General features: G+C 42.9%; 1 protein-coding gene across 1 annotated transcript in view; it reads left to right on the top strand.

Annotated features, from left to right (window-relative positions):
• The window catches only part of KLHL4 (kelch like family member 4), a 59272-nt gene extending 47268 nt beyond the window's left edge, over positions 1 to 12004 (top strand). The window contains exons 9-11 of the mRNA XM_048514811.1: positions 2409 to 2621; positions 6951 to 7122; positions 9172 to 12004. Coding sequence (XP_048370768.1) covers positions 2409 to 2621; positions 6951 to 7122; positions 9172 to 9231 — 445 coding nt within the window. The 3' untranslated portion in view covers positions 9232 to 12004. The remainder of the gene's footprint in view (positions 1 to 2408; positions 2622 to 6950; positions 7123 to 9171) is intronic.
• The last annotated feature ends 557 nt before the right edge of the window (positions 12005 to 12561 follow it).

Here is a 12561-nt window from a genome sequence, read left to right as displayed (position 1 = left end):
ATTTTTTGCCTAATGCACTTCCTGTCCCACCGTGCACCAGAGTGCCGGTGGGCAATTGACCTGTGTGTCTTTACACAAGTAGAATATAATCTCATACTGATTTCACCAGCATAAAGAAATGCCAGCAAGATTTTCTTGCCATGCTTGGCCCATAGCCCATCTTTTCCCTTCAGCATGTAAAAATGACATGAGAGCTGGTAAGCAGCAGGTAGGATAGTGGCTTGCCTAATATGGTATCACTAGCAGTGAAGCCCATTGCGGGGGAAAATTCAATGGGCTCTATAAAAGGGGTGGCAAGCAAACATCTCCCCCTGCCTCACAAGGCCCCTGCCCCCCTGGCTGCTTCCTACCCACCTGGTGATGATGTGCTGGTCCCAGGAGTCCAGTAAGTGTGGAAGGCTGGTGGAAGGGGGGGGGGGAGGCTGTTTCTGAGGGTTAATTGTTGCAACATATGTGAGTTATATAGGGTACAATGTTTATACTGCCTCTTCATTCAAATGCCGTCACCAAGGCAGCAAATGTCTAAAATGGAAAAGCAGGGGTCAAGTCACAGACAACCCTGCTTAGCTTCTGAGATCTGCTGAGGTCGGTCTATCTTACCATATGACCACTGGAAAATGATGTGAATAAAAAGTACGGTAGCAGAGTTAAATTTTGTATTTCCAGCGCTATTGTCGTTATCCTATTGTTATTAGAGGCTATTGCTATGCATGCAGCAGTCTGTAACCTGGTTTCTATGCGGTCCAATTTGCTGGTGCTGAATTTGCAAGAGATTGGAATGGAAAGATTGAAGCACCTGGGGGGATTCTAAGAAGTCAGCCTTCAGTACAAACTTGCTAATTGCAACTGATCCTCTCTCTACTCAAATTTGTGTCCACTGTTGTGTGTTTAGCTAAGCAAACTGCAAAGGTTGGTTTTTCCTGTTTCAAAAGCAAACATCCCCTCCTAAGATTGTTAATCTCCAGGTGGGAGCTGAAGTCCCTCTAAAATTACAACTGATTTCCAGACCCAGCATGGTGTAGTGTTAAGAACAGATGGACTCTAATCTGCGTTTGATTCACTGGTCCTTCACATGAGCTCTGGACTCTTATCCAGTGAACCAGATTTATTTCTCAATCCTAAATCCTGCTGGGTGACCTTGGGCCAGTCACAGTGCATTTAGAACTCTCTCAGCCCCACCTTCCTCACAAGGTGTCTGTTGTAGGGAGAGGAAGGGAAAGGGGTTTGTAAGCTGCTTTGAGACTTCTTACAGGAAAGAAAGGCGGGTCATAAATTTAAACTCTTCTTCTCTGGTAGAGGAAATAGCAATTTTGGAGGTTGGGGTCTATGGTATTATTTCCTCCTCCTCCTTCCCAATCCCCACTTCCTCAATGTCTACCCCCCCCCCCAAAAAAAACCCCAGTAATATCTAAAACAAAAACTGTTAACCTTAAAAAGCCACATTTTCACTTTGCAAGACAAAAGGAAGAGTGATAGGATAAAACAGAAGAAGAGGTGAAAAGTCTCCCCCAGTACAATTCCCCCCAAATTAAAAAGTAGACAGAGATTTTCTGTACAGCCAGTTAAGGATTCCTGATCAGTAATCTGTTTGGAGTCCTGCCTTTGAAATGGAGACCACTATTGTCGCATTAGTAGACCATCTCCAAATACACCTAACATTAGTAGACCATCTCCAAATACACCCTTGGATTTTGTTAGATTTTTCTGCCAAGTTATGACATGGTCTTAAACAAAAAATGAAACAACCAACATAGAACTAGGGAATGAAGTATTTTAATAATGTATACAATTGGTAAAAAAAAAATACAGTTTATAGGCCTAAATGCAGTGGATACAAAATCATACAGAGGTCCTTTCTGCACAAATACCTGAAAACATTTGTAAAACATTTTTAAGCCCCCACTTTACCATGTCGCATGTCTGCACTCCCTCCCTCCAAATGATTCCTGGCTGCCATGTTGTGATTTCTCTGTTTTTTCTCCCTTTTTGTTTGAGAACGTTGCTTCTGGGCTTCACAGAGGAGGGCTGCAATTCTCTGCTTCTGCAGTCCAACCTTCAATGATTAGTCCCTCCCAAAATAAAGACACCTGCAGGAAAAAAATGCAGGAAAAACGGACAAGGGGCAAGGAGTGAGCTGAGAAAATGGCACCGATGAGGAAGTGCAGGGAAGGCAGAGAGGTTTGGGAAACATCTTAACAGCTGAAGAAAAGCCTATCAATGTTGAAAATACTTTCTCATGAATATGCAGTTGCTGGGTGTTGGGGAACAAGATGGCTGCCCAGCAGACATTACGACAATGCAAACACAAACATTTCCTGAAACAGATTATGTTGCGAAGAGAGAAATGTTTGGACAATACACAAAGTTTTTGCACAACCACTTCATTCTTCTGTGTTTTAATTGTGTAGGTTGTACGCAGTCGGAGGGCGAGATGGCAGCTCTTGCCTGAAATCCATGGAGTGTTTTGATCCTCACACCAACAAATGGAGCTTGTGCGCATCAATGTCAAAGCGGAGAGGAGGAGTTGGTGTCGCAACCTACAATGGGTTCCTGTATGCTGTGGGCGGCCATGATGCTCCTGCATCAAATCACTGTTCTCGGCTATCTGATTGTGTAGAAAGGTAAGGGGGAAGAGGGAAAGGTTTTGCTGTTTTGACTGTATATTGTAGAAAATTGTTTAGGTCTCAACAATATGTTTGATAGATTATAAATCAGATTAAGAGCTCAGATTCAGGGCCAAACTAGATATGATGGCAGTTGGTTTCTTCTATCCTAATTTCAAAGCAGCAACCTGAGGATGGGGGGTGAGATGGAGCAGTTGTGCCAAGTGTGCATGCTTAACTTGTCCCCCGGCTCTATTTCCCTCAATGTCAAGTGCCCCTTAAATCCTTTTGTCCAGCTGGGATAAATGAATGGATACCGTAAGATCAATTGTGGTTTTCACCCAAAAAACACTTTCAGAGAATCTGCGTGACTCCTTAAAAAAGCAGTGTGCGCGTGGGAAAACTTAATTGAAGCTCTGCTGGATTGGGTCAATAGTTTATTTAGTCTAGCTTCACATAGAGGCCAACTAGATGTCCAGAAATGCCTGTAAACAAGTCCATGCCCCCCCTCCCCCAGTTACTGCCATTCAGAGGGTTACAGCCTCTCAAAGGTCGATTCCTCATGGTCCAAATATCCTGGGTTGAGCAAGGGAAACATCCCAGTTTGGCCAAGAAGTTCGCATGGTTCCCGATTCTAAAGTGGGTTTGTCCCGTGATATTTCCCTCATCCCTGGTTTTTCAAAAACCGCTAAAATTGTCAACTTTTTCCAAAATCCCACGTTGAATCCGATTCTGTGCGAATGCCGTGGGAGCAAAACAGATTTATTTCCCCACCCCACCACCTGATCTCCCTGCCTTACATCATGTCAGTTTCATTTCATGGGAGGCCCCATTTAGTCATCATAGCTAATATCCATTAAAAGTGTGGCACTTGGTAGTTCTTGTTTGTTTACTTTCTAGTTTATTATTATTTACTTCATTTATCCCCATAATTCTCCCCATGGGGACCCAATGTTGCTTAAATTGCTGTATTTTCTCCATTTTGTTCTCACCACAACCCTGTGAGGTAGATTACGCGAGTGTATGACTGGCTCCAGGTCACTCAGCAAGCTTCTTTGGTGGAGTGGGTTTTCAAATCTGGGTCTTCCAAATCCTAGTCTGACACTCTAACCACTACATCATACTGGTACCACAGCAGTTTGGCCTGCCATATTGTCCAGACAAAGAGCACTGAGATAGGTGAATTACAATTTTTTGGCGATCCTTGGCCACAAGGATGTCCAGCTTGTCTCAGCCAGGGCCAGGGCCAGGGCCAGGGCCAGGGCCAGGGCCAGGGCCAGGGCCAGGGCCAGCGCCTTTTCAGGCCTGGACCCAACCTGTTGAAATGCTCTGCTTGAGGAGACCGGGACTCTGAGGGATCTAATGCAGTTCCGCAGGGCCTGTAAGACAGAACTGTTCTGCCAGGCTTATGGTTGAGGCAGCTACAGTTAACATTCTAGGCCTCCCTCAATCAATTATTTAATCATTCGTACAATTATCTATTCATTCCCCATTAACATTTATTAATGTTAATAAAGATCCCCTGGGTGTGGTAGGTCTTACTGTTGTAAAAGGGCCAAAATACAAATTCCACCTTGGCAATTGATGTGTTTTTATTAGAGGTTTTATTATTTTGTTTATCTGTTTATATATGGATGTTGTGTGCCATCCTAAACCCGCAAGGGGAGGGACAGCATAATAAATCTAATTAAATAAGAATAAAGTTAGAACCAGGAAAACCATTCTGTTTGAAACTTAATGGACCACAGAGAGTGTTGCTTCAGGAACTGATCCCCAGCTGCTGCATATTAAAGCAAATGCTCCTCTCTGCACTCTGGTTTTATTCAAATGTCATTGTAGCAAGAGAACCATTGCGGAGAGAACTTGGGTCTGATGAAGCCTTGATTGTCTCCAGTGTTTAGCCACAAAGGCCCTGTGTAACTTTGGGCCAGGCAGTTCTGTATCCCTCAAGATGCTTCGGAGGATAAAATGGGAGATAAAGCCGGTTACCCAGTGTTCCTTGGAGGAAGGTGGGAGGCGGAGAGAGATGTGATAAAATCAGTTCAGTGCTCTGACATTAATCTATCTGTAGCTATGCAACCAGAAACTCTTCAGCATTGCTTTACCCACCTTTAGCAGATTTCAATCATATTCCATGATTCTACAGAGACTCATGATACTAAAAAGCCACCCTGAGCCTCCCCTCACCCCCCAGCTCTTGCGCTCTTTGTGTACACTTTATTAACGTAAGAGGAGAATGCGGAAGACAAATGGAATGTCTTTTCCAGACAATGTAGGATTGAATTTGCATTGCATTCCAATTCAAGCATAGCATATAAAACACCCTTTGTTTCTCTTTATACTCCTTTTCCTTAAAATCTTTTTATGTGCCTGATGTATGCCGGGCGGACCTATTGCTGAAAACACAATAGAGAATCTTCAGAAATACGAGTGAAATTGACCATTCAATACATTTTAACACGGATCATATGTAATGTATTTTAGAGCAGGTGTATTCGATGCCAGCCAAGGGATGCAACAGTGGGACATTGGAGACACCACAGCTATAAGGGCTGCAAGCACAAAGTGGCTAATCATCCAAATAAGCTTGAAGGGACTCACTGGTAGAAGCTACTTATTTTTTTTCTGTGGAGTCGATAAGGAAGGGCACATTTATCTGGGTGTGCTAATTTGACTCTGGTGTGTTTCTGTAAATGGGGAATGAAAAATAAATGTAAATTAACAATGCCTTTCCCTTTTAACAATGGTTTGGACACAAAGAGCAAAAGAACAGCTGTTAGAACCATTCTATACATGCTGTTCTCAGAGTTTGCTGTCCTGTAGTTGAGAGGCTCAACTTCTATAGTTGTTCTGACACTTCAGTTATGCTAGACACCGCATGAGCAGAACTGCCCCTTTGGATTCAGTTTCCCTGAGCAGAGGACCTTTCTGCAGAAAAAAGAACGGCTTTGGATCCAGTCTGACTATGAATATATTCATGTATTTATTTACTTCACATACCCCACTTTTCTTCGGGGACCCAAAAAAAGCTTACATCATTTTCCTGCCCTCCATTTTATTCTCATGACATCTCTGTGAGGTAGGTTAGGCTGCAAGTGTAGGACTAGGCCAGGGGTAGGGAACCTGCGGCTCTCCAGATGTTCAGGAACTACAATTCCCATCAGCCCCTACCAGCATGGCCAATTTGCATCTGGGTCTCCCAGATCCCAGGACAGCATTCTAATCACTACGCCAACCTTGCTCTAAAAGAAGTAGCTTTTGATTATTAAGTAGTCACAGATTTCCTTCGGGGTCTCAAAAAGGCACCTATACTGAGGTTGTGGTAAAATGCAGATTTTAGTTTAATCAAATCAATCAGTTAAAAGGCCAGCAATCGATCAACTAATGATCAGATAAACAGTCTGGGACTGTCATATCTACAGGACTGCCTACCAACATACCCTTCAGTGAATAGTACATTCAGCTAATAACAACCTTCTGGAGGTCCGTAGCCCAAAGGTTGTCCAGCTGTCCTTGAACAGGTCTAGAACCTTTTCAACTGGTCCAACGATTCATCAGGACCTGTAAGACAGAATTGCTCCTCTTTTTATGTTTTTTAAAAATGTTTTGTTATTAGCCCTACCCTCATGGATGCAAAGGAAAAGGTACCATACTGTGGAAATTGAAGTTTTCATCCTGTATAATTCATTGGTGTTTACTGTTCTGAGCCTTGCCCAATGGGAGAAGAGCAATTTATAAATAAAATATAATAATAATAACAATTTTAATAGGTTAAAAATAGAGCAGCAACTGTGTAAGAAATTGCTTTGCCCTTGGATATTTATGTGACAGACTTCACATGGACAGGAAATAAGGAACGGCTGATTGAGAATTACAGCATTCCTTCCTGCTTCAGGGTATTCAGATTATACAGCCTTTGATACCGGTAGTTTTATCTGACAGAATGTGACTGCTTCAAAACCGGAGTAGATCTTGAATCTGGACAGCCCTCTGGTGGCAGAAGAAGGCATGGCTAGATGGCCTGATTCTCTTTCAGACACCTCAGGAACAGTTGCAAAGATCTATAAATATTTCACTGGCCAACAGAATAATGGCTTATGTGAGACAGGAATAGCAAGAATTTAGTTTGGAGTTATTCGTTTTTCCTCCTCTCCCCCTTGTTTTAGCTTTCAATTTATGTATTGATATTTATTCATAATTTTTTTTTCATTACCTGTTTGGTGACTGAATTATCTGTTGATAGAATTGTTTTATTATGCCATTAAAGGTTGTTGAGTTGAGTAGTTAGGAGTTTCATTACCTAGCCTTAAATATCTGTTGATCAACTTTTCCTACAAAATATTCTAGATATGATCCCAAAACAGATACTTGGACGACTGTAGCGCCTTTGAGTGTGCCTCGTGATGCTGTGGGAATCTGTCCTCTTGGAGACAGATTATATGCAGTGGGAGGCTATGATGGACACACGTACCTGGACACAGTAGAATCATATGATGCCCAAAACAATGAATGGACAGAGGTAATTGCCTGTACTTATCTCTCTGCTTGCATATATATTTCAACCTATGATCTTAGCTTCTGCAATTATGCTAAATTCAGATGCCCGAAGGTTTTCTATTCCTTCTGTGAGTCTATCCATTCTACTTTGTTGCTTTTCTCTCGTTACTTCCTTAAAAACTGTTTGTTACTACTTCTCCCCTTTCCTATAAATCCCTTCTCATAATCCACCATTTTCGCAAAGTCTTTTGTGCAATGCTGCAAATGTTCATGCCTTTTGAAAATAGCTCTGCTTACATCCAATCATCTTTACATGTATTCTCCTGCTTCTCTTGTCTTGCTTTTTATTACTGTTGTCAGTCAGTCAAGTATTTATTGTTTGAGCCATTGGCTATAACAATTATTACTGTTGTATTGCCCTCTGTTGAAACTTAGAATGTGAATTCCTGTTTATTCCTGGTGTAAATGTTTTTGGTGAATCTGCATACCGTATATACTCGCATATAAGTTGACTTTTTCAGCACATTTTTTGTGCTGAAAAAAGCCCCCCTCGACTCATACGCGAGTGAGGTGTATTTTAAAAAATATTTTAGGGTTTTTACTTTGTCGGCTGCCAGGGGGCGCAGTTTTTAGGCTAGCGCAGGGGTCTGCAACCTACGGCTCTCCAGATGGTTATGGACTACAATTCCCATCAGCCCCTGCCAGCATGGCCAATTGGCTGATGGGATTTGTAGTCCATGAACATCTGGAGAGCTGCAAGTTGCAGATCCCTGGGCTAGTGATACCAAAATTTCAGGCTATCATCAGGTGACACTCCTGATGATACCAGCCAAGTTTGGTAAAGTTTGGTTCAGAGGGTCCAAAGTTATGGACCCCCAAAGAGGATGCCCCATCCCCCATTGTTTCCAATGGGAGCTAATAGTAGATGGGGCTACATTTTGATGGTCCATAACTTTGAACCCCTTCAACCAAACTTCACTAAACCTGTGTGCTATCATCAGGATAATCTCTTGCTGATACCAGCCAGGTTTGGTGATGTTTGGTTCAGGGGGCCCAAAGTTATGGATCCCCAAAGTGAGTTCTCCCATTCCCCATTGTTTCCAATGGAAACTAATAGTAGGTGGGGCTACCCTTTTGAGGGTCCATAACTTTGGACCCCCTGAACCAAACTTCACCAAACCTGCGTGGTATCATCAGGAGGGTCTCCTAAAGATACTCCGGAATGTTGGTATTGCTAACATAAACATTCATCCCCTGACAGGCACCCTCAAATTTTCCCCAGATTCTCCCTTTAAATCACCCCCCGAGTGGATTTAAAGGGAGAATCAGAGCTAGTTTACTGTTTTTCTTTGAAATACATATTCAAAAACATTTAACTTACTGATGCCTCAATTAATGTAATTTTATTGGTATCTATTTTAATTTTTGAAATTTACCAGTAGCTGCTGCATTTCCCACCCTCGACTTATACGCGAGTCAATAAGTTTTCCCAGTTTTTTGTGGTAAAATTAGGTGCCTCGACTTATATGCGAGTCGACTTATACACGAGTATATAGGATAATTCTTCAATTAGCTTAACATTAACCCATATCACATGCATGGTGAATAATTCTTCTAAACATATTGTCGAAGGCTTTCACAGCCGAATTCAACTGGTTGTTGTGGGTTTTCCGGACTGTGTGGCCGTGGTCTGGTAGATCTTGTTCCTAACGTTTCACCAGCATCTGTGGCTGGCATCTTCAGAGGTGTATCACAGAGGGAAGTCTGTGTGTTACAGACTTTTCTCTGTGATACACCTCTGAAGATGCCAGCCACAGATGCAGGCGAAACGTTAGGAACAAGATCCACCAGACCACGGCCACACAGCCCAGAAAGCCCACAACAACCACTTCTAAACATATGTCAGTTGTTAGGATCTGGGATTTATCTTTTTCTGGACATCATTATTTTGCTACCATTGACAAAACATGAGCATGTGAGTGAGTGAGTGAAAGAGAATGTAGATCTTCATTCATTCAGATCAGCAAGTGTTGTAGTCCAAGAAGCTAACTAAGTACTTCTTATTTCTTAGGAGGTTCCAGTCAACATAGGAAGAGCCGGAGCATGTGTTGTAGTTGTAAAGTTACCGTGATGGACATAATGAGATGTGAAACAACATGTCAGCCCAGCTCCAAAAAGCAGCATGGCAGAAGAATGATGAGACATGTTTTTGGACACAGTGTCAGCAGCCTCCATTACTGAAGGGAAGACAAAAGGATGAGCCAGCATGGAGTTGAGCATGACTAATTAACTGATCTGCATTCCAAAGACAAACTCGGTCCATGCTTCCTTGTCATGGTGAAGCTAACCTCAATTCACAGAGAAGAACTGGGTATTCACTCAGTAACTCAGTCTCAAGGGAAGCCAGACTGTGCGGGCAAAAGAAACATGCCCACATTTGCATTTTATTGATTATGTTGTGCAATTAACTCATTTGCTTGCTACTACATATGGGAAGAAGAGCCACAGGGAACCCTTAAGACCCATCCATTCCATAATGACTGGAAATCCTTTCCCTGCTCCTCCCTGGATATCCAGAGACAGTGGCCACATATTTCCAAGAATGAAAAATGTAGCAGAACTGATTGTACCCTTCACTATAGCACATGACAAAATCAGGGGTTCTGATTTCAGCCATGGGGTGGGGTGGGGGGCATTGGTAAAACTTTGAGATCTTCTAGTGAAATGAAAACCCTTCAGAGGGTGCCGGTTCTAAAAGTGAAGAAAGAGCCTCATGGCATAAAAGATAAAACAGTGTGTAGCTCATCAGCATAGGCAGAAATTCAGACGTATTTACTTATGTAGCTGCATTGTTAACTGCATTGCTAATTGGCAAATGACTTCAAGGACTAATGTCCTTCAACCTCTTAAACCCATATTGAAGTCCAGCTTACAAGCACAGGGCATTTGGGTTTTTTTTAATATATATTTTTGATCTGTACTGAATGTGAACCTGTCCTCCTCTCTGTCTCTCCCATGTTGTGACCTCACCATGGGGCCTGCAGATCTCCTGGAATGATTACTGATCTCCAGATTACAGAGATCTGTTCTCCTAGCAGCCGTTGAGGGTGGATTCTATGACATCACATCCCTGCCAAGCACTGTCCCCAGGCTCCAAATCTCTAGGAATTTCCCAACATGGAGTTGGCAGCCCTAGGTCAGCTGGTCTTGAAAACTACCAATCCAAGGCCAATGTATTATGATCCAATAGCAGAGGCATCCTGCTCTGTGGAAAAAAAAAACATAAGCACCAAAAAAAGGTTTCACTCCTCCTCCTGCATTGGCTGAGCATCTAAGGGTTGCCTGTAGTTCCCTCACCTGCCATGCAGACTGGTGGAGGTGCTGTGGGTCCTGGAGGGACCAATCCTCTGAAAAACCATATTTAATTTTCTGAACGGATCAGAACAAATTAAAAACACCCAATCAGATCTTTGAAGAACAAATTCCATTCTGAAAAGCTCCTTGGATGTATTGGTATTGTGCTTAGTTCAAATTTAAGAAAAGGTAGCAGCCTCCTGATGCAGTTGGTTGAGCATGATCCACCTAGGTGCTCCTCCCATCTCAAATCAATCAATATTGACCACCTTCAGAATTTGTATTGCATGATGTTTGCTCCTGTAACACAGAAGCCCAGTTATTGTGGACCTTAAGTCATCAGAAACTTTGGCATTCCCTTGGGACGGCAATGTCTATGGGAAACTTGCAACGGAATGCCTTGGATCAATCCAAGGAGCAGCATGCCCACAATTCAAAGGTGCATGCACAACCAGAAGGGCTTTCTGCACCACAGCCAAAAGAGCCAGCCAATTGTTCACCTTAAAGTAGAGCACAATTTGCTTCATTAGCTGTAATGCAGAAAGCATTGTGGTGTCTGTCTCTGTGCCACCTGAGATATAAATACAATTTATGACAAAGGGACAGATGAAGACTCCAAAGGAGAAGAGGAAGATCTGGAGCCCAGTGGCAGAGTTCATGCTTTTCATCCAGAAGGTCTCAGGGTTCAATGCTTGGTATCTCCAAAAACTGAGGTAGCAGATGCTGGGAAAGAAGGCTGCTTGAGACCTTGAAAACCAATGCCTGTCAGAGCAGAGACTATCAGACCAGATAATCAGTCAAAGTCTTTTAAAAATGCTTCTGACTGAGAAACTCAAGCTGATAGGCAGGCCAACCTCCTCTAGTGTATCAACGCCATAAAGTTGTTTCCTGCTTCATGATACTTGAGGCATAAGAATTGTCCTGCTGAATCACACCAAAGGTTTATCTAGCACAGCTTCACTTCCCAACAATGACCTTCCAGATGTACACAAGCAAAACATGATGGTTGGTGGACTTCTTTTTGGGATGTGTCCAGCAGCTGGCTTTTGATATACTGATTTTGCACAGAGCATTCATCTAGTTCTCAGAGCCTGTGGTATGTCTGTCCTGAGCATGTTTCTCCCAGTGTTTACAGCCATGTCAGTACATATTGTCAAGTTGCCCTGTGACATTGAGCAGGTAAGGAGAATGATGGCCATGGTGCCAAGGATAGATGGTGCCATCCAAAATGTGCACAATGACAATACCAGTGGGAAGCAAATCTATCTGTTGGGTCAACTAGAATGGCTTAGTGTGCCACCTTGTCAAGAATGGAAATTTAAAAGAATATTGGAAATCCAGTAATCAATGTAACCATGTAACCATGTTGCCTTTTTTGATTACAAAAGGAGCTATATAGTTTAGTACATTGTCTCCTTGACAAAATATCTCTAAGAGCCAGAATGGTGTAGTGGTCAACAGTGGTGGATTCTAATCTGGAGAACTGGGTTTTATCCCTGCTCCTCCACACGTGGTGGACTCTAATCTGGAGAACTGGGTTTCATCCCTGCTCCTCCACACGAGTGGTGGACTATGATCTGGAGAACTGTGCTTGTTTTCTCACTCCACCAAAAGCCTGCTGGGTGACTTTGGGCTAGTCACAGTTCTCTTAGAACTCTCTCAGCTTCACCTACTTCACAAGGTGTCTGTTGTGGGGAGAGAACAATAAGAGTTTGGATTTATACCACACCTTTCTCTCCTGTAAGGAGACTCAAGGTGGCTTACAAGTTCCTTTTTCTTCCTTTCCCCACAGACACCTTGTGAGGTAGGTCGGGCTGAGAGATTTCCGAAGAACTGTGACTAGCCCAAGGTCACCCAACAGAAATGTAGGAGTGCGGAAACACATCTGGTTCACCAGATAAGCCTCTACCACTCAGGTGGAGGAGCGGGAGATCAAACCGAGTTCTCCAGATTAGAATCCACCTGCTCTCAACCACTGCACCATGCTGGGAAGGAGTTTGTAAGCTGGTTTGAGACCAGTTGAGACTGGTTGAGAAAAATGGGGTACAAACCCAAATTCTTCTTCTTCTGAATATACTGATCAATCTTCCACAGTCTACTATGGCTT

The sequence above is a fragment of the Sphaerodactylus townsendi genome, linkage group LG13 (genome assembly GCF_021028975.2).
Source record: "Sphaerodactylus townsendi isolate TG3544 linkage group LG13, MPM_Stown_v2.3, whole genome shotgun sequence".
NCBI classification, from domain to species: Eukaryota; Metazoa; Chordata; class Lepidosauria; order Squamata; family Sphaerodactylidae; genus Sphaerodactylus; species Sphaerodactylus townsendi.
Note: the sequence above shows the minus strand (reverse complement) of the source record. Positions and strands in the feature narration are given on the sequence as shown.